Here is a 20731-nt window from a genome sequence, read left to right as displayed (position 1 = left end):
AGCGATTTTCCAATCCTCTGGGACTTTCCCTGACTCCAGTGACTTTTGAAAGATCATCACCAACGCCTCCACTATTTCTTCAGCTAGCTCCTTTAGAGCTCTAGGATGCAGTCCACCTGGGCCCGGAGATTTATCAATTTTTAGACGTCTTAGTTACTCTAGCACTTTCTCCTTTGTGATGGCTACCATATTCAACTCTGCCCCCTGACTCTCCGGAATTGTTGGGATATTAGTCATGTCTTCTACTGTGAAGACTGACGCAAAGTACCTATTTAGATGCTCAGCTATTTCCTTGTCTCCCATCACAAAATTACCTGCATCATTTTGGAGCAGCCCAATGTCAACTTTTGCCTCCCGTTTGTTTTTAATGTATTTAAAGAAACGTTTACTATCATTCCTAATGTTACTGGCTAGCCTACCTTCATATTTGATCCTCTCTTTCCTTGTTTCTCTTTTTGTTATCCTCTAACAGGTTTTTGTAGCCTTCCCAACCTTCTGACTTCCCACTACTCTTTGCCACATTATAGGCTTTCTCTTTTGCTTTGATGCATTCCCTAACTTCCTTTGTCAGCCATGGCTGCCTAATCCCCCCTCTGATAACCTTTCTTTTCTTTGGGATGAACCTCTGTACTGTGTCCTCAATTACTACCAGAAACTCCTGCCATTGCTGTTCTACTGTCTTTCCCACTAGGCTCTGCTCCCAGTCGATTTTCGTCAGTTCCTCCCTCATGCCCCTGTAGTTACCTTTATTTAACTGTAACACCTTTACATCTGATTCTACCTTCTTTCTTTCAAATTGGAGATTGAATTCGACCATATTATGATCACTGCCTCCTAAGTGCTCCCTTACTTTAAGATCTTTAATCAAGTCTGGCTCATTACATAACACTATGTCCAGAATGGCCTGCATCAGAGATTAGCGTGCACAATTAAAGCACATGGGATTAAGGGTAGTGTGTTGAGATAGGTAGAAAATTGGTAGGCAGACAGGAAACAAAGAGTAGGAATTAATGGGTCTTTTTCAAATTGGCAGGCAGTGACTAGTGGGGTACCGCAGGGATCGGTGCTCGGGCCCCAGATATTCACAAGATATATTAATGATTGACAAAAGAAATTTAAAGTACCCAATTATTTTTTTCCAATTAAGGTGCAATTTAGCGTGGCCAATTCACTTACCCTGCACATCTTTGGGTTATGGGGGTGAGACTCATGCAGACACGGGGAGAACTTGTCTCCACACAGAGTGGCACGGATTGAACCCTAGTCCTCAGCTCTGTGAGGCAGCAGTGCTAACCACTGCACACCCAATATATTAACGATTTAGATGAGGGAACGACATGCAATATCTCCAAATTTGCAGATGCCAGCAAGTTGCGTGGGTGGGTGAGCTGTAAGGAGGATGCAGAGATCCTTCAGTGTGATTTGCACAAGTTGAGTGAGTGGGCCAATGAATGGCAGATACAGTATAATTTGGAGAAATGCGAGGTTATCCACTTTGGTAGCAAAAACAAGAAGGCAGACTATTAGCTGAATGGCCATAAATTAGGAGAGGGAATGTGCAACAAGACCTGGGTATCCTCGTACACCAGTCACTGAAGGTAAGCATGCAGCTACAGCAGGCGGTAAAGAAGGCAAATGATATGCTAGCCTTCATTGCGAGCGGATTAGAGTACATGAGCAGGGACATCTTGCTGCAATTATACAGGGCCGTGGTGAGGCCACATCTAGAATAGTGTGTGCAGTTTGTCTCCTTATCTGAGGAAGGATGTTCTTGCTCTAGAGGGAGTGCAGCGAAGGTTTACCAGACTGATTCCTGGGATGGTGGGACTGACATACGAGAGATTGAATCAGCTAGGATTGTATTCGCTGGAATTCAGAAGAATGGGGGATCTCATAGAAACCTATAATATTCCAACAGGACTTGACAGGGTAGATGCAGGAAAGGTATTCCCGATGGTGGGAGTATACAGAGATCGCAGTCTGAGGATACGGGGTAGACCATTTAGACAGAGATGAGTAATTTCTTCAACCAGAGAGTGGTGAGCCTGTGGAATTTGTTACCACGGGAAATAGTTGAGGCCAATACATTATTTGTTTTCAAGAAGCAGTTAGATATAGCACTTAGGGCGAAGGGGATCAAAGGATATGGAGAGGAAAGCGGGATTAGGCTATTAAGTTGGATGATAAGCCATGATCATAACGAATGGCAGAGCAGGCGCAAAGGGCCAAATGGTCTCTTCCTGCTCCTATTTTCCATGTTTCTATGTAATCCCTTCCCACACTAAGAGCAGGTGAATGGCCTCTCCCCAGTGTGAACTCGCTGGTGTGTCTGCAGACTGGATAACTGTGTGAATCCATTCCCACAGAGGGAGCGGATAAATGGTTTCTCCCCAGTGTGAACTCGCTCGTGTTCCAGGAGGTTGGACGAATTAACAAATCCCTTCCCACACTGAGAGCAGGTGAACGGTCGCTCCCCAGAGTGAACTCGCTGGTGTGTCCGCAGTTTGCACGGATTACTGAATCCCTTCCCACACTGAGAGCAGGTGAATGGCCTCTCCCCAGTGTGAACTCGCTGGTGTGACTGCAGACTGGATAACTTTGTGAATCCATTCCCACAGAGGGAGCAGGTAAATGGTTTCTCCCCAGTGTGAACTCGCTGGTGTGTCCGCAGGTTGGACGAATTAATGAATCCCTTTCCACACTGAGAGCAGGTGAATGGCCTCTCCTTGGTGTGAACTCGCTGGTGTGACAGCAGGGTGGATAACTGTGTGAATCCATTCCCACAGAGGGAGCAAGTGAACGGCTTCTCCCCAGTGTGAACTCGCTGATGTCTCTGCAGGGTGGCTGAATCACTGAATCCTTTCCCACACTGAGAGCAGGTGAATGGCCTCTCACCAGTGTGAACTCGCTGGTTTGTCTGGAGGGTGGATAACTGTGCGAATCCATTACCACAGAAGGAGCAGGTGAATGGCCTCTCCCCAGTGTGAACTCGCTGGTGTGACTGCAGGGTGGCTGAATCACTGAATGCCTTCCCACACGGAGAGCAGGTGAACGGCCTCACCCCAGTGTGAACTCGCTGGTGTCTCTGCAGGGTGGCTGAATCACTGAATCCTTTCCCACACTAAGAGCAGGTGAATGGCCTCTCCCCAGTGTGAACTCGCTGGTGTGTCTGCAGGGTGGATAACCGAGTGAAACACTTCTCACAGTGAGAGCAGGTGAACGGCCTCTCTCCAGTGTGAATGCGACGATGAGTCTCCAGCTCAGATGGAAATCCGTATCCCTTCCCACAGTCCCCACATTGCCACGGTTTCTCCATGTTTTGGGTCTCCTCATGTCGCTCGAGATTGGACAATCAGTGGAAGCCTTGTCTACACACCAAACATGTGCACTGTCTCTCCTGACTGTGAATGGTATGACATTTTTCAGGCTGTGTAATAGTTGAAGCTCTTTCCACAGTCAGTTCATTAGAACTCTCTCACTCGGGTGTGTGTTGTGTGGGTCTCGGTGCTTTTCCAGTCACACTGATGTTTCCACAGTCAGTTCACTGGAACACTCTCACTCGGGTGTGTGCTGTGAAGGTTTCGGTGCTTTTCCAGTCACACTGATGTTTCCACAGTCAGTTCACTGGAACACTCTCACTTGGGTGTGTGCTGTGAAGGTTTCGGTGCTTTTCCAGTCACACTCACGTTTAAAATCTTTTGAAGCTGACAGATCGGACAAACATTTCTCCTTCTCGCCGATGATATTCAGAGCCCGATGATATCCAGATCAGAAGGAATCGTTTGAGTTTGTCATGAGTTTGATGTGATGTTTGAGACTTCTGTCTGCAATTCCTCCTCTTCCAATATCCTTTAAAAAGAATTTATAAAAATTATCATTACAGGTACAGGACAGAAATTCGGAGCAGACAATTCTGAGGGGCTGTTTCGCACAGGGCTAAATTGCTGGCTTTTAAAGCAGACCAAGGCAGGCCAGCAGCACGGTTCAATTCCCGTAACAGCCTCCCCGAACAGGCGTTGGAATGTGGCGACTAGGGGCTTTTCACAGTAACTTAATTTGAAGCCTACTTGTGACAATAAGCGATTTTAAGACCATAAGACATAGGAGCGGAAGTAAGGCCATTCGGCCCATCGAGTCCACTCCGCCATTCAATCATGGCTGATTTCAACTCCATTTACCCGCTCTCTCTCCATAGCCCTTAATTCCTCGAGAAATCAAGAATTTATCAACTTCTGTCTTAAAGACACTCAACGTCCCGGCCTCCACCGCCCTCTGTGGCAATGAATTCCACAGACCCACCACTCTCTGGCTGAAGAAATTTCTCCTCATCTCTGTTCTAAAGTGACTCCCTTTTATTCTAAGGCTGTGCCCCTGGGTCCTAGTCTCCCCTGCTAATGGAAACAACTTCCCTACGTCCACCCGATCGAAGCCATTCATTATCTTGTAAGTTTCTATTAGATCTCCCCTCAACCTCCTAAACTCCAATGAATATAATCCCAGGATCCTCAGACGTTCATCGTATGTTAGGCCTACCATTCCTGGGATCATCCGTGTGAATCTCTGCTGGACCTGCTCCAGTGCCAGTATGTCCTTCCTGAGGTGTGGGGCCCAAAATTGCTCACAGTATTCTAAATGGGGCCTAACTAATGCTTTATAAAGCTTCAGAAGTACATCCCTGCTTTTATATTCCAAGCCTCTTGAGATGAATGACAACATTGTATTTGCTTTCTTAATTACGGACTCAACCTGCAAGTTTACCTTTAGAGAGTCCTGGACTAGGACTCCCAAGTCCCTTTGCACTTCAGCATGATGAATTTTGTCACCGTTTAGAAAATAGTCCATGCCTCTATTCTTTTTTCCAAAGTGCAAGACCTCGCACTTGCCCACGTTGAATTTCATCAGCCATTTCTTGGACCACTCTCCTAAACTGTCTAAATCTTTCTGCAGCCTCCCCACCTCCTCCATACTACCTGCCCCTCCACCTATCTTTGTATCATCGGCAAACTTAGCCAGAATGCCCCCAGTCCCGTCATCTAGATCGTTAATATATAAAGAGAACAGCTGTGGCCCCAACACTGAACCCTGCGGGACACCACTCGTCACCGGTTGCCATTCCGAAAAAGAACCTTTTATCCCAACTCTCTGAGATCAACGACCTTCCCAAAACAAAAAAATCTATCCGGGAGTACACTTTATGGACGTGGGAGAAGAAGGAATACTCCCTAGCCCTGGGTCTAAGAAATCGCCATGGATCCACTCCCCCCATTTGGTCCATAAACCCCTTAAGTACCTTGGCCGCTGCCGGCCTTCTTCCAGTCCTTGAGCTGGATCTATCTAGCCCCGGGTCCAGCACCGTATTGAAGTCCCCTCCTAAAATCAAATTTCCTGCCTCCAGGTCCGGAATACGCCCCAGCATCCGTCTCATGAACCCCGCATCGTCCCAATTTGGGGCATACACATTAACCAACATGACCTCCATTCCCTAAAGCCTACCACTCACCATTACATATCTACCTCCACTATCTGCTACGATGTTCTTTGCTTCAAATGCTACCCGTTTCCCCACCAAAATGGCCACCCCTCTGTTCTTTGCGTCCAGTCCTGAGTGGAACACCTGTCCCACCCATCCTTTCCTTCGCCTAACTTGGTCCGCCACCTTTAGGTGCGTCTCTTGGAGCATAACCACGTCTGCCCTTAGTCCTTTCAAATGCGCGAGCGCTCGGACCCTTTTTATCAGTCCATTCAGGCCTCTCATGTTCCACGTGATCAGCCTCACTGGGGGGCTACCTGCCCCCCTCCCGTGTCGACTAGCCATTACCTTCTCTAGGCCAGTCCCATATCCTGCCTCTGCGCTCCCGCTCGCTCCCCCAGCGTCGCATTCCGCCCCCGACAACCCTCTCTTTAGCCATTTCCTTTTGGATTTCCACAGCAGCAACCCAGTTGTCCCCTTCTCCCCCCCCCCCCCTCCCGCTGGATCCCTATCTAGCTTGATTGCTCCCCCCATATCACTTCCGTAAGTCAGCTGACTTCAACTGACCCCGGCTACTCCTGCTCGCTCCTCGGCCCCCCCGGTGTGAGGGAACTCCCATCCGCCTTGCGCCTGTTTTCCCGCCTTATTCTTTCTGGCGCGGGAACATCCCTTTACCTGACCCGCCTCTTATGGCACAGCTCCCTTTCCCCTCCCCCTCTCCTTCCCCATTCTCTGACTATGTCCCGCCTTTCCCCTCACCGGCGCCCACATTTCCCCAGTGACCCCCCCTTCCCTGTTTACTTCCCGATTAACTTTCACCATCCCATTAACAAAAACAATAATAACAACAATAACAGTTCCCTGCAGCATCAGTCCCTCAGTTCCGGTCCAGTTTCTCTTCATTGATGAAGGACCATGCTTCCTCCGCCGTCTCGAAATAATAGTGTCTCTCCTGATGTGTGACCCATAGTCTTGCCGGCTGCAGCATCCCAAACTTCACCTTCCTTTTGTGCAAAACCTCTTTGGCTCGGTTGAAGCTCGCCCTCCTTCTCGCCACCTCCGCACTCCAATCCTGGTAGATCCTTACCGCCGCATACTCCCATCTGCTACTCCGCACCTTTTTAGCCCATCTCAGGACCTCTTCTCTGTCCTTAAGGCGGTAGAATCGCACGATTATCGCCCTCGGTGGTTCTCCCGCTTTTGGTCTTCTCGCCGGGATCCGATTTGCCCACTCCACCTCCATGGGGCCCGCAGGGGCCTCAGCACCCATCAGTGAGCTCAGCATCTTACTTGCGTACGCTCCACAGTCCACTCCTTCCACACCCTCCGGGAGACCTAGTATCCTAAGGTTCTTCCTTCGCGCTCCATTTTCAAGGGCCTCAATCCTATCAGCACACTTTTTATGAAGTGCCTCGTGCGTCTGAGTCTTGACTGCCAGGCCCAGGACCTCGTCCTCAATACCTGATACCTTCTGCTCCACCACACGAAGTTCAGTCTCCTGGGTCTTTAAAGTCTCCTTAAGCCCCTCAATTGCCTGTAACAACGGGGTCATTACCTCCTTGTTCAGCAGGTCCTCGCACCGTTTCACCACCTCGTCCTGCTCAGGCCCCCATGTCACCTGTGGTTTCTCCGCCGCCATTTTGTTCCACTCCCTCTGACCTTCTGGCTGCAGATTCTTCTGGCTGCAGCCGCCGCCGCCGGTTTTTCCCTCCGTCGTTCGGGGGGGACGGGGGGGGGACTCCCTTCCCTCGCGCCTCGCACCGGGTTTTACGGCCGTCCAAGTCCCCGTTGGGGCTCTTAAAAGAGCCCGAAGTTCCGTCGGAGCTGGAGCCGCCGAAAAGTGCGGCTAGCTCATCCCTGCCGCAACCGGAAGTCTGGCAACGCTAAATTGCCCACTAATTGTAAAAAATGAATTGCGTACTCTAAATTTATATTTTAAAAAAAAGAAGAGACAATCCTTTTTTCAAATAAATTTCGAGTGACCAATTATTTTTTTCCAATTAATGTGCAATTTAGCATGGCCAATCCACGTACCCTGCACATGTTTGGGTTGTGGATGTGAGACGTACGCAAACACGGGAAGAATGTGCAAACTCCACACGGACAGTGACCCAGGGCTGGGATCGAACACGGGTCCTTGGCACCGTGAGGCAGCAATGCTAACCATGGTGCGAGCAGAGACCATTCTTTTCGTCAGGCAAATAAATGCGTCAACCTGTTAAGGCGATGGGTGGGAGGAGTTGGAAACACTTTGTGGAGCCGCGAACCTACATGAAAATATTTTTTCCCCAATTAATGTGGTTCAAGTTTCGGCTCAAATCATCAATGAGGACTCTGATCTCTGGCAAGGAAGGAAACCCTGACAGGTGGGCAGGGAGGATTCACAAACACCCGCTGGAGGCCCCAAACCCCCATAAGACCCATTGATTTTATTGTCAGTCTGCAGACAGGAGCTGGCGAACTGAACCCAGGCAGAGGAGAGGGAGGGAGAAAACTGGGAGTGGAGGAAAGAAATGATGCAGATGGTGAGATGGGTTTGGATTTCAGCCCAGGGAGGAGGGAGAGTGTGTGGGACGGGGAAAAATGTCCCAGAGAAACTAGAATTATCTGTTCAGAATTTCTTTCCTGGATTGACAGTGATGGCATTCGTTTATTTTTAATTTTAAAAAAATTTAGCGAGGCCAATTCACTGACCCTTCACATCTTTTTGGATTGTGGCAGTGAGTCCCACACAGACACAGGGAGAATGTGCAAACTCCTTACGGACAGTGACACAGGGCTGGGATCAAACCCGGATCCTTGGCTAACGACTGAGCCACAGTGCCTGGCCCTAGTGATGACTTATTTAAACTTCTTTTTCAGGATATTACAAGGGGAGGATTTACAGATGGAAACACAAATCAAACTTCACATCAAGATTTAACAGAGTCACTCCATTCATCAGGACCTGAATATCATTGGCCTGTGAATGTGGAAGAATAAATGTTTGTCTGTTCTGTCTGTAGGAAAAGATTTTCTTCTGAAAAAAATAAATTTAGAGTACCCAATTTATTTTTCCAATTAAGGGGCAATTTTAGCGTGGCCAATCCACCTACCCTGAACATCTTTGGGTTGTGGAGGTGAGACCCACGCAGATACGGGAAGAATGTGCAAACTCCACAGAGACAGTGACCCGGGGCCAGCATCGATACCACATCCTCCGCGTCATAGGCAACAGTGCTAACCACTGCACCACCGTGCCGCCCCTAGGGTTGTGTTTTTCTGACATGGGTTTCCGTGTGGCTGAACAGAGCCACACATGGGGTCAGACATCTGTTGAGTTCGTGGGATCCATGGAGCAGAATTTGCTTGTTTCTTTCCTTCTCTGTTGCTAGAGGGGCAATGGGAGGTCAAGTACCAAGACAAAGGGTAATGCAGTTTGCTGGCCAGGTTGTCTCCATTCTGAGCAACGTGGAATAAGCTTCTCCCAATAATTGAAAATATTGCCCCCAACAAACATGGCGGCCGCACATGCGCTCTCCTGCTCATTGTCCCGAGTAAAGATGGCGGTCGTTATTCCGAACCGATCACCAGACCCTCTCGTTCCCGCTCCGTGAAATGCGATAACTAGGTTTTTCCGGGTATGGGCTTGCACAACATGTTTAATAAACTTTTACACCCACCAGCCACACCTATCGCTCCCTGCGTTGCACAATATTCCTCTTATCCTTTGTGGATCCGAGATAAAATCATCTCTCCATCGCCATTACCCGCACTGCGCATGCTTCATTCTAAGTCCCATCCTCATTCACTCCGAATGGTTGGAGGATCATCCGCTCCCGCTCGGTCCTCCAGTCCCGCCCCCTCTTCCTATTGAGCCGGAGCTGCCGTCAATCACTGCCCATTGTGATGTGGGCATGCGCAGTGCGGCTCATGTCCAGAGACAGAGCGGTCTCGCTCCGTACGCGCGCGCCCAGTCCCACACTTCGTCCACCCGGGCCTGTGTCAGGAAAAAGCCCGAGCAGCTTTCACCAGTTCAGCTTCGGAATCGGGGGTTGGACGGGGTTTTTATGAAGCCGCCCGACACATGCGCCGGCTCCATCTCTCCCTCATGACATATCCGGCGGTATCAGATCGACTGAGAATTTCCAAACAACCGGAGCTACTCCAGGCACTGCGCATACGGTCGTCATGTCCGGGGAGTGATTGACGGCAGCTCCGGGCCAATTGCAATAGGAGGCGGGAGTGGAGGACCCAACGGGTCCTCCAAACAATTGGAGGAATGGGGGGCGGGGCTGAGCGCGGATCTCCCTCATTGGCTGAAACTCTGCATCATTTTGAAAACTGATTTGTCTCAACTCCAGAAGAAAATTGGACCTTTCTGTTTGTGGCTTTAAACGGATTCTTCATGTTGTTGCAGGAAAGTGGGGTCTGTGGAATGTTAGGTTTTACACAGCACACGGTCAGCCTGCGGTTTCACGCTGGGTAAAGAACCTGCAAACAAGGCAAGAGAATAAACAATTAATGGTAGGACCCTAGAGGATCAGAGGGACCTTGGTGGGCATATCCATCGGTCCCTGAAGACAGGAGGTCAGATAGAAAAGGTGATTAAAAAGGAATATGGAATACTTGTCTTTATTAACTGAGGCATAGAATATAGGACCAGGGAGGTTATAATGGAGCTGTATAAAATGCTGGTTAGACCACAGCTGGAGTAGTGTGCGCAGTTCTGGAAGGAAGTGATTGCACTTGAGAGGATGCAGAGTAGATTCACCAGGATGTCCTGGGCTGGAGTATTTCAGCTAACAAGAGAGACTGGATCGGCTGGGAGTTTTCCTTGGTGCAGAGATGGCTGAGGCGGTCCTGATTGAGGTATATAAAATTATTCAGTGAATTAGTGGTGAATAGATGGCGTGAATAGGAAGGACCCTTTCCCCTGCGTGGAAGAGTCAATAACCAGTGGGCATAGGAGGAAACTTTCCCCTTACTGGAGGGGTCAATAAGCAGGGGCATAGATTTCAGGTAATGGCAGGAGGTTTATAGGAGATGCGAAGAAACACGTTTTCACCCAGAGGGTGGTGGGAATCTGGAACTCACTGACTGAAAGTGTGGTAGAGAATGTAAACTTCACAACATTTAAGAAGTATTTAGATGAGCATTTGAAATGCCATTGCATGGAAGGCAACAGACTAAGTGCTGGAAAATGGGATTAGAGTAAATCGGTGCTTGATGGCTGGCGGAGACACGATGGGTCAAAGCGCCTCTTTCACTCCTGGAAAAACTCTCTGACTCTAATCATACCATTCAAATCAATGGAATTCTCAGCAACCTCATTGGGGAGGAAGGTTGCTTACACCTAATGATAAGCAGCACTCATTTGAAATCCATATTGACTATTCATTGTTATGTTTATCTTTCCCAGATTTTAAAAGTTCCTTCCTTTACTCAGGATTCAATTATTTACCAATGTGAAGCTAATTGTTTCATAATTTCCTGGGCATGTTCTGTCCGCCATTTTAAATATAGGAATTACATTACTGAGCTGCCTGTCTTTTAGAACTGAACATTTTTAATGAATTATTAAATATGAGCAGTAATGTCTCTCCCCTAGAATCTTTAAAAATACGTGGAAGTAATCCATTTGGATCAGGGGCTTTATCCCCTTTGAGTTTGATTAGTGTAATCAATAATCACCTCATCATTCAATGTCCTGTTGACCTGTTCTATCTCCTTGGGAAACAATGATGCAAAGTAATTATTTAATATTTCTGTTATTTCTCTATTGTTCCTAGTGGTATTATCCTGTCTGAACCTTAATGCTCCGGAATGCTTCACAGCGCCAGGGTCCCAGTTCGATTCCCAGCTTGGGTCACTGTCTGTGCGGAGTCTGCATGTTCTCCCTGTGTCTGTGTGGGTTTCCTCCGGATGCTCCGATTTCCTCCCACAAGTCCCGAAAGACATGCTGTTGGCAATTTGGACATTCTGAATTCTCCCTCAGTGTACCCGAACAGGCCCCAAGATGTGGCGACAAGGGGCATTTCACAGTAACTTCATTGCAGTGTTAATGTAAGCCTCTATGTGACAAGAAAGATTATTATTATTTACTTTCCTCCTAATGTTAACTGGCTGGAGTTTAATCTTCAAAATATATGTTGGTTTTTGTGATGGCAGGGTCCCTTTTGAATTCATCATCTGTGAACTTATCCTTCGATTTAAAAACTCCCAAAGAAACTGGTGAACAATAAAATTATGAATTTTTACTTCAGTCCTAAGTTGTTTTTGTAAAAAAACTCTACAATTCAGTGTCTGAACGGTTCCTCTGATTAACATCTCCAATTAGAAAATGCTGATTAATCCTCACTGACTGACACATTCTTCACAGTGACATCTCCATTATGAAAGTAATTATCAATTAAAATAAAGCAGGTCAATATTTTGCAAGAACATCAATGAAAATAAAAATAAATAATCTTTATTGTCATAAGTAGGCTTACATTAACACTGCAATGAAGTTACTGTGAAAATCTCCTAGTCGCCACACTCCAGTACCTGTTCAGGTGAATGTTCAATTCACCTAACAAGCACCTTTCGGGGAGAACGTGCAGATTCTACATAGGCAGTGACCCAAGCGGGAATTGAACCCGGGACCCTGGTGCTACCACTGTCCTACCATGCCGCCCTAATGATGCTGTTTGATGCGCACGTTGTCATCATAGTGACTGATTGGCAGCAGACTCTTGCCAGTCATTATGGTCAATGCTTATCACATAAGTGGGGAGTGAACTTGAGTCGAGGAAATTCAGAGACCGAGAAGGCAGCACCCAGTTATTAGCCTTGGCCAGAACATCCGCTTTTTCAGCATTGTTTCTCCAGAGCTATTAAATCTCGATTGTCTCACAGGAAAGAAACACAGGTTGAGGTGCTGTTGGAGATCCTGGTGCATCCTCAGCCACCAATAGTAATTATATATAAAATAGAGGACTTGAAATAGATGAAGGTAGGTGATATGATCAATAAGTTTGCAGATGGAAAATTGTTGGTGTAATAACTGGCGAGAAGAAAAGCCTTAAATTACGGGATGAAACAGATGGGCTGGTCATATGGGCAGAACAGTGGCAAATGGAATTTAACCAGAAAAGTGGTAGCTCTTGTACAGAATCAGTACAGATACGATGTGCCGAGTGACTTCCATCTGTGCTGGATCATTCCAGAAAACACTCAACATTCAGTATCACGAGCAAGAGAGAAGAAGATGGAAGAATTACTGATTCTGGAATTGAACCCAACAAGAGTTTGCATCTTCTGGGGAGGAGAGAGGAAGGGCCCATTGGGAAAAAAGAACTTAAGTTCTGCATTGTTCCACAGGAGAGCAGCATTTAATCATTTTGAGAAATGGAGATCAGCGGAATATTATTATTGACAATAATTTTTTTGATTATTTTTAGAAATTGGTAACCCAAGTTATTTTGTATTGACTGTTTACAGTTTCAATGGTGCGGCGGTTACCCAACATTCCCTGCGGCTGTGAATGTGCCCTATTCACGCCCCAGGAGCCCACTGCGCAGACGCAATGCTGGGCTGTATCAGAGCATGCGCAGTGTCACTTGCTCGGACGTCTGCGAGTGCGGGAACGGCTGTTTCGGGCGGAGAGACTCGGTGAGGCGGAGGGAGGAATGGACCCGGGAGGGGAGGGAGTGAAGGCTTCATAAACACCCCCTGCTGGTCACAAGGCCGGAATAAGACCCTGAAAAATCCGCGTTTGTAGCTGCGGAGCTTTTATCCGGTATCAGGCCCAGATCTACGGCCACCATCTTTGTTTCGCTCCGGCTGAGGGGCCATCTTGATGACGTAACAGAGGCGGTGCTTCAGGATCCGATGACCAGGAAAGAAAATCATTGTCTCGATGATTGACAGGCCTCTCCAGAGTGGGGAGGTGGGAATGCCATGTGTGGCAATCCGGAGAACAGAAGAATAATAACATCAGAATTAGCAGCAGGGACACGCCATTCGGCCTATTGACACTGCTCTGCCATTCCATAAAGGCATGGCAGATCCAAATTGCATTTTCCTGCCTTCCCCAAAAAACCTTTGACTCACTAGTCGATAACAAAAGACTAACTTAGCTTTGACTATACTTTGACCCAGCACCACTGCTCTCTGGGAAAGAGAATTCCACAAACTCAGCTTTGACAAAGAGTTATCCAAACTCAAAACGTTAGCTCCCTTTTCTCTCCCCAGATACAGTCAGACCTGCTGAGATTGTTCAGTATTTTCTGTTTTTGTTTCAGATTCCAGCATCTGCAGTAATTTGCTTTTATCCACAGACTGATGACCCTCTGAGAGAAGACATTTCTTCTTATCTCAGTATCAAATTGGAGAACTCTTATCTTTAAATTGTCCCCCTTAGTTCTTGGATCCCCATGTGGGAATATATTCTTTCAGCAAAACCCCTCAGAATCTTAGATGTTTCAATACGATCACCTCTCTGAACTTCTGAGTTCTTCTGAACTCCATCGGTACAGACCAAACAGGCTCAATCTTGCTCCATAAAACAAACTCTCCTATCCCAGGAATCAGACAAATGAAACTTCACTGAACTGCCTCCAAAGCAAGTAGAACCCGCATTAAATAATCCTGGGACATGAGCATTGCTGTCTCACGGCACCGAGGTCCCAGGTTCGATCCCGGCTCTGTCCGTGTGGAGTTTGCACATTCTCCCCGTGTTTGCGTGGGTTTCACCCCCACTACCCAAAGATGTGCAGGGTAGGTGGATTGGCCATGCTAAATTGCCCCTTCATTGTAAAAAATGAATTGGGTACTCTAAATTTTTTTTAAAAAAGTAATCCTGGGACTGGCAACAAGGGGGGGAGAATGTTTGGAATTTCTATTCTGGACTCGAAGAGTGATGGATTTTGGAAACTCCTTTTCATAGATTATCATAGAATTCACAGTGCTTTTACCGGGGGTTAGGGGAGGATTTACACCCAGCAACTCAAACCAAGATAAATGTTCTCTGATCTTAATTTCTAACCTTGACTAGCATTTCTGACCATTGTCATTTCCTTTGACAGCTGCTTCCAAAGCTTCTGATATCTTTCCAGCCGAAGGTTGCAGCAGGAGATTTTAAACTTGAAAACACTGAAATTGTGACAGACGTGAGTATTATTATTATTAATAATGATAAATTTAGACTACCCAATTATTTGTTTCCAATTAAGGGGCAATTTAGCATGGCCAATCCGAAGCTGGCACTCCCACTGCAGACTTTGGTGTTGCGAGGTTGTTGCTGTGGTGAAAAGTGGCTGCTGCTGTTGCTGTTCTCTCTATTGCTGTTGCTGCTGCTCTCTCTCTCTCTCTCTCTCTCTCTCTCTCTGCTGCTGTTGCTCAGTTTGCTGCCTGTTTTCAGTGCTGGTTGCTGCTGAGTTGTCTGGAGGAAGGAGAGGGGATAGAAGGAAGGAGAGAAGAACAACAACAATGAGGCGACTTCAACAACAAGGTGGGAGTAAACCCCTTTGGACTGCGTGTTGCTGGCCCCCCTCCCGGGTTGAGGGCCCAGCCCATTCTTCCCAACTGATAACATCTGCCTTCAGCGAGGATAAAACCTTCCTTATTCTATCCGCTGTGCTTGTCCCGGGACAGGGGGTTCGAGTGGGCAGTGTGTTTGCTGAGCCCCCTCCCGGACTGAAGACCCCACACACCAGCAGGTAGGAGGTCATTGGGTGGTCGTTCCAGGGTGGGAGCACGGACTGTGTTTTTGCTGAGTCCTACTTGGGCCGAAGACCTCGCGAACCAGAGCCACTTCACTCCTTGTGAACCTGCTTCTGGGCCTGGCCAAGCACGTCAGTTATAGGTCCAGGCAGTGGGCGACCTAGGGGGTCATCTGACCAGACTGTTTGCCCCTTTTCCGCGGCTACATTCGCAGGTGGGTGTCCCTAGTTGGGGGTGAAACCCACGCAGACACTGGGAGAATGTGCAAACTCCACAGGGACAGTGACCCAGGGCCGGGATCGAACACGGGTCCTGGGGCTGTGAGGCAGCAGTGCTAACCACTGTGGCATGGTGGTTAGCACCGTTGCTTCACAGCGGCAGGGATCCGGGTTCGATTCCCAGCTTGGGTCAGTGTCTGTGCAGAGTCTGCACGTTTTCCCCGTGTCTGCTGTGGGTTTCCTCCGGGTGCTGCGGTTTCCTCCCACAAGTCCCGAAAAACGTGCTTGTTAGGTGAATTGGACATTCTGAATTCTCCCTCTGTGTACCCGAACAGGCGCCGGAGTGTGGTGACTTGGGGATTTTCACAGTAACTTCATTGCAGTGTTAATGTAAGCCTACTTGTGACACTGATAAATATTATTATTATCTGGAGCAATCCAGTCAGAGTCATTCTCCTGCTCTGTCTCTGCACCCTCACAGCTTTATTTCTCTCGGGGATCTATCCAATTTTTAAAAAAATATATTTTTTGTGTCTTTTTAGTCTATTTCCAAACTCCGTCCTAGGCAGCAAGTTTAAGGTCATTGCCACTGGCTTTGTAAAAACATTCTTCCTCACACCTCCTGGACCATTTACATGCATAGATACGGAGCAACGTCGAAAATAGGAGCAGGAGGAGACCAAAGGACAAAGAAAACTACAGCACAGAAACAGCCCCTTTGGCCCTCCAAGCCCGTGCCGACCATGCTGCCTGTCTAAACTACAATCTTCTACACTTCCTGGGTCCGTATCCCTCTATTCCCATCCTATTCATGTATTTGTCAAGATGCCCCTTAAATGTCACTATTGGCCCTGCTTCCACCAGCTCCTCCAGCAGCGAGTTCCAGGCACCCACTACCCTCTGTGTAAAAAAACTTGCCTCGTACATCTACTCTAAACCTTGCCCCTCGCACCTTAAACCTATGCCCCCTAGTAATTGACCCCTCTACCCTGGGGAAAAGTCTCTGACTATCCATTCTGTCTATGCCCCTCATAATTTTGTAGACCTCTATCAGGTCGCCCCTCAACCTCCGTCGTTCCAGTGAGAACAAACCAAGTTTATTCAACTGCTCCTCATAGCTAATGCCCTCCATACCAGGCAACATTCTGGTAAATCTCTTCTGCACCCTCTCTAAAGCCTCCACATCCTTCTGGTAGTGTGGCGACCAGAATTGAACACTATACTCCAAGTGTGGCCTAACTAAGGTTCTATACAGCTGCAACATGACTTGCCAATTCTTATACTCAATGCCCCGGTCAATGAAGGCAAGCCTGCCGTATGCCTTCTTGGCTACCTTCTCCACCTGTGTTGCCCCTTTCAGTGACCTGTGGACCTGTATTCCTAGATCTCTCTGATTTTCAATACTCTTGAGGGTTCTACCATTCACGGTATATTCCCTACCTGCATTAGACTTTCCAAAATGCATTATCTCACATTTGTCCAGATTAAACTCCATCTGCCATCTCTCCGTCCAAGTCTACAAACAATCTAAATCCTGCTATATCCTCTGACAGTCCTCATCGCTATCCGCAATTCCACCAACCTTTGTGTCGTCTGCAAACTTACTAATCAGACCAGTTACATTTTCCTCCAAATCATTTATATATACTACAAACAGCAAAGGTCCCAGCACTGATCCCTGCGGAACACCACTAGTCACAGCCCTCCAATCAGAAAAGCTCCCTTCCATTGCTACTCTCTGCCTTCTATGACCTAGCCAGTTGTGTATCCACCTTGCCAGCTCACCCCTGATCCCATGTGACTTCACCTTTTGTACCAGTCTACCATGGACCAGGGACCATTTGGCCCTTCGGGCCTGCTCCACTATTCATTACCATCAGAGCTGATTAGGCTCAATAGCCTAATCCCGCTTTCCCCCCCCCCCCCCCATATCCTTTGATCCCCTTCACCCTCAGTGCTTATCTAACTGCTTCTTGAAAACATGCACTGTTTTGGCCTTAATTAGTTCCTGTGGCGATGAATTCCATCGGCTCACCACTCTGGGTAAATAAATTTCTCCTCATCTCTGTCCTAAATGGTCTACCCCGCACCCTCAGACTGCGACTCCTATTTCTGGACACACCCACTATCAGGAACATCCTTCCTGAATCTACTCTGACTCGCCCTGTTTTTTTTTAACATCAATTTAGAGTGCCCAATTTTTATTTTTGCAATTAAGGGGCAATTTTAGCATAGCTAATCTACCTACCCTGCACATCTTTGGATTTGTGGGGGTGCGACCCACACAAACACAGGGAGAATGTGCAAACTCCACACAGACAGTGACCCGGGGCTGTGATCGAACCCGGGTCCTCGGCGACAGGAGGTAGCTGTGCTAACCACTGCGCCACCCACTTTTTAAAAGTTTCTCTGAGATTACCCCTCATTCTTTTAAACTCCAGCGAATACCATCCGAACCAATGCAACCTAATCTGCACATCTTTGAACTGTGGGAGGAAACCAACACAGACAAGGGGAGAAAGTGCAAACTCCACACAGTCAGGGTGGGAATTTAACCCAGGTCCCTGGTGCTGTGAGGCAGCAGTGCTAAGTACTATGACACCCCCTGTCTTGCGACCCTCAAGGGAAAAACAAATCCTTATCCCCATCTGAAATGGGTGACCCCTCATTTTGCAACAGTGATCCCCTTGTTCCAGATTCTCCCACAAGAGGAAACATCCTCTCCACATCCACCCTGTCAAAACCCCTCAGGATCTTGTATCGTTCACTCCAGGTTTTACCCAAAACTTTAAATCTGTGTCCCGACTGCTTGTACGATTAGTGAATGGAAACAGAGTTTCTTTGTCCACCCGATGGAAATCTGGCATAATCTTGTGTCTCTGAATCAAATCTCCCCTCAACCTCCTTTGCTGGAACCATTCTGGGAAATCTCCTCTGCACCTTCTCCAAGAACCTTCACATCCTTCCTGAAGAGTGGTGACCAGAGCTTTATAAAGATTCACAGAATAGAATTAGAACCATAGAATTTCTACAGTGCAGAAGGAGGCCATTTGGCCCATCGAGTCTGCACTCCTTCTCTGAAAGGGCACCTTGCCTAGGCCCACACCCCTACCCTGTCCCTGTAACTCCATAGCCCCACCTAACCTGCACATCCCTGGACACTAAGGGGCAATTTATCAAGGCCACTCCACCTAACTTTCCCTTCTTTGGACTGTTGGAGAAAACCTGAGCACCGGGTGGAAACCCACGCAGACACGGGGAGAAAGTGCAAACTCCACACAGACAGACACCAAGGCCGGAATTGAACCCGGGTCCCTGGTGCTCTGAGGTAGCAGTGCTAACCACCGTGCCGCCAGAAGCATAGTTTTGGTGTCAATATTACTGTTTATGAAACTCGAGATCGAATTTGCTTTGCCAACTGCTCTCTTAATATGTCTTGTAGATATACAAAATTCCTCTTCACCTCTTTCTCTCTCCCCCCAAAGAGTCCAGTTGGGTTTTTACAACAATTGAGCAGTTTTCATGGTCACTTTTTCCAATGCCGGCCCCACAAATGACCAGATTCAATCAGCTCAATTTCACAACCTGCCTTTGTATTTTTGTGGGTTCTCTCTCATTCCCTATTTTCTGTTTTGAATCCGTTCCACAGGGTGTTCGAAGGGGAGGCTTCAAAGTCCGGAAACTCAAACCAAGCATCACATCAGGATCTGACTGAGTCCTCAATTTATCATATCCTGAATATCAGCGGAATATCATTGAGCATGGAAGGAAAAAGCATCATTCACAGTGCGGGGAAACCGTACACGTGTTGTGTGTGTGGACGAGGATTCAGTCAATCATCAGGCCTCACAAGCCACAAATGCAGTCACACTGAGGAGAAACCGTGGAAATGTGCGGACTGTGGGAAAGGATTCACTGTCCCATCCAAGCTGGAAACTCATCGACACAGTCACACTGGGGAGAGACCATTCACCTGTTCCAAGTGTGGGAAGGGATTTACTAAGTCATCCCACCTGCTGAGTCACCAACGAGTTCATACAGATGAGAGACCATTTCAATGTCCAGACTGTGGGAAGTGCTATAAAAGTTCTGCGGAACTGATGCGCCATCAACCTGTTCACACTGACGAGAGACCGTTTAGTTGCTCTGACTGTGGGACTGGGTTCAGACGATCATCTGACCTCACTGCACATCAGCGAAGTCACACTGGGGAGAGACCATTCACCTGCTCCGAGTGTGGGAAGGGATTTACTATTTCAGCCCACCTGTTGAATCACCAGCGAGTTCACACTGATGAGAGACCATTTCAATGTCCAGACTGCTGGAAGTGCTATAAACATTCTGGGAATCTGATGAGCCATCAACGTGTTCACACTGACGAGAGACCGTTCAGGTGCTCTCACTGCGGCACTGGGTTCAGACGATCATCTCACTTCATTGCACATCAGCGAATTCACACTGGGGAGAGGCCATTCCCCTGCTCCAAGTGTGGGAAGGGATTCACTCAGTCATCCGCTCTCTCCACACACCAGCGAATTCACACTGGGGAGAGACCATTCACCTGCTCCGAGTGTGGGAAGGGATTCACTCAGTCATCCGCTCTGTCCAGACACCAGCGAGTTCACACTGAGGAGAGACCATTCACCTGCTCCGAGTGTGGGAAGGGATTCACTCAGTTATCCCACCTGCTGAGTCACCAACGAGGCCACAAGTAACCACAGTGATTGAATTTTGCTGTTACTCACATTCAGGACTGAACCATATTCATTTGGGTCTCTTTCTGCTGATAACAATTCCAGCCCATTTTTGGGGCTAATATTCTGTCTAAAAGTCAAATAAATTAGATTTGTGTCAAATATACAGTGTGTTGAAACTTTTTAATTACTCTGACACAAGTTAGTTCCTTTTGAAGTACTCGCGCTCTCCCCTGTCTCTTCCACCCTCACCTCCAACAAGAAGTGAGGAGCTTGTTGAGCTTCTTTGTGACTGAGATTGAGTAAATCCGATCAGCTGCCTCTGCTGCTTCCCTCCCTTCCACGAGCCCACCGGATCAATCTGTCTCTAAATTTCATCCTTTCCCGAGCCCTGAACCCACATCTTTCTCTAGTTTCTCTCCCATCTCCCCTCATGCCCTCTCGGAGCTCACCTTGTCCATGAGACCCAGCTCCTGCTCCATCGACCCTATTCCCACTGAGCTACTGATCAGCCAACTGTGTCCATGGATATTGTCAACATTTCTCTCTCATCAGCTACTGTCCCTCTGTCCTTCAAATCTGCCATCATCACCCCCTCCTCAATAAAACAAACCCTTGACCCTGCCATCCCTACAAATTACTGCCCCATCTTCAACCTCCCT

General features: G+C 47.8%; 1 protein-coding gene, 1 long non-coding RNA gene and 1 pseudogene across 2 annotated transcripts in view; 1 reads left to right on the top strand and 2 right to left on the bottom strand.

Moving 5' to 3' along the window:
* Positions 1–9248, bottom strand: part of LOC140418487 (uncharacterized) — a 35931-nt gene extending 26683 nt beyond the window's left edge. Inside the window, exons 1-2 of the long non-coding RNA XR_011945077.1 lie at positions 9133–9248; positions 3687–3849 (exon numbers count right to left, since the gene is read on the bottom strand). This is a non-coding gene — a long non-coding RNA (uncharacterized lncRNA). The remainder of the gene's footprint in view (positions 1–3686; positions 3850–9132) is intronic.
* Positions 911–3335, bottom strand: LOC140418478 (uncharacterized; annotated as a pseudogene).
* A 3771-nt stretch (positions 9249–13019) lies between the features above and the next one.
* On the top strand, positions 13020–20233 carry LOC140418479 (uncharacterized). Its single transcript, XM_072501952.1, has 3 exons — positions 13020–13105; positions 14521–14604; positions 19025–20233. Exon 3 carries the CDS (start codon positions 19137–19139, stop codon positions 20088–20090), a length of 954 nt encoding a protein of 317 aa, XP_072358053.1. The 5' UTR covers positions 13020–13105; positions 14521–14604; positions 19025–19136; the 3' UTR covers positions 20091–20233.
* Positions 20234–20731: the final 498 nt, after the last annotated feature.

Source organism: Scyliorhinus torazame, chromosome 5 (genome assembly GCF_047496885.1).
Source record: "Scyliorhinus torazame isolate Kashiwa2021f chromosome 5, sScyTor2.1, whole genome shotgun sequence".
In the NCBI taxonomy this organism is placed as follows: domain Eukaryota; kingdom Metazoa; phylum Chordata; class Chondrichthyes; order Carcharhiniformes; family Scyliorhinidae; genus Scyliorhinus; species Scyliorhinus torazame.
The sequence above is the reverse complement of the archived record's forward strand: the minus strand, read 5'-3'. Positions and strand labels throughout refer to the sequence as shown.

Bases quoted from the DNA above. Each gene is read 5' to 3' on its own strand.
- LOC140418479 (XM_072501952.1), top strand. From the start codon at position 19,137: ATGGAAGGAAAAAGCATCATTCACAGTGCGGGGAAACCGTACACGTGT.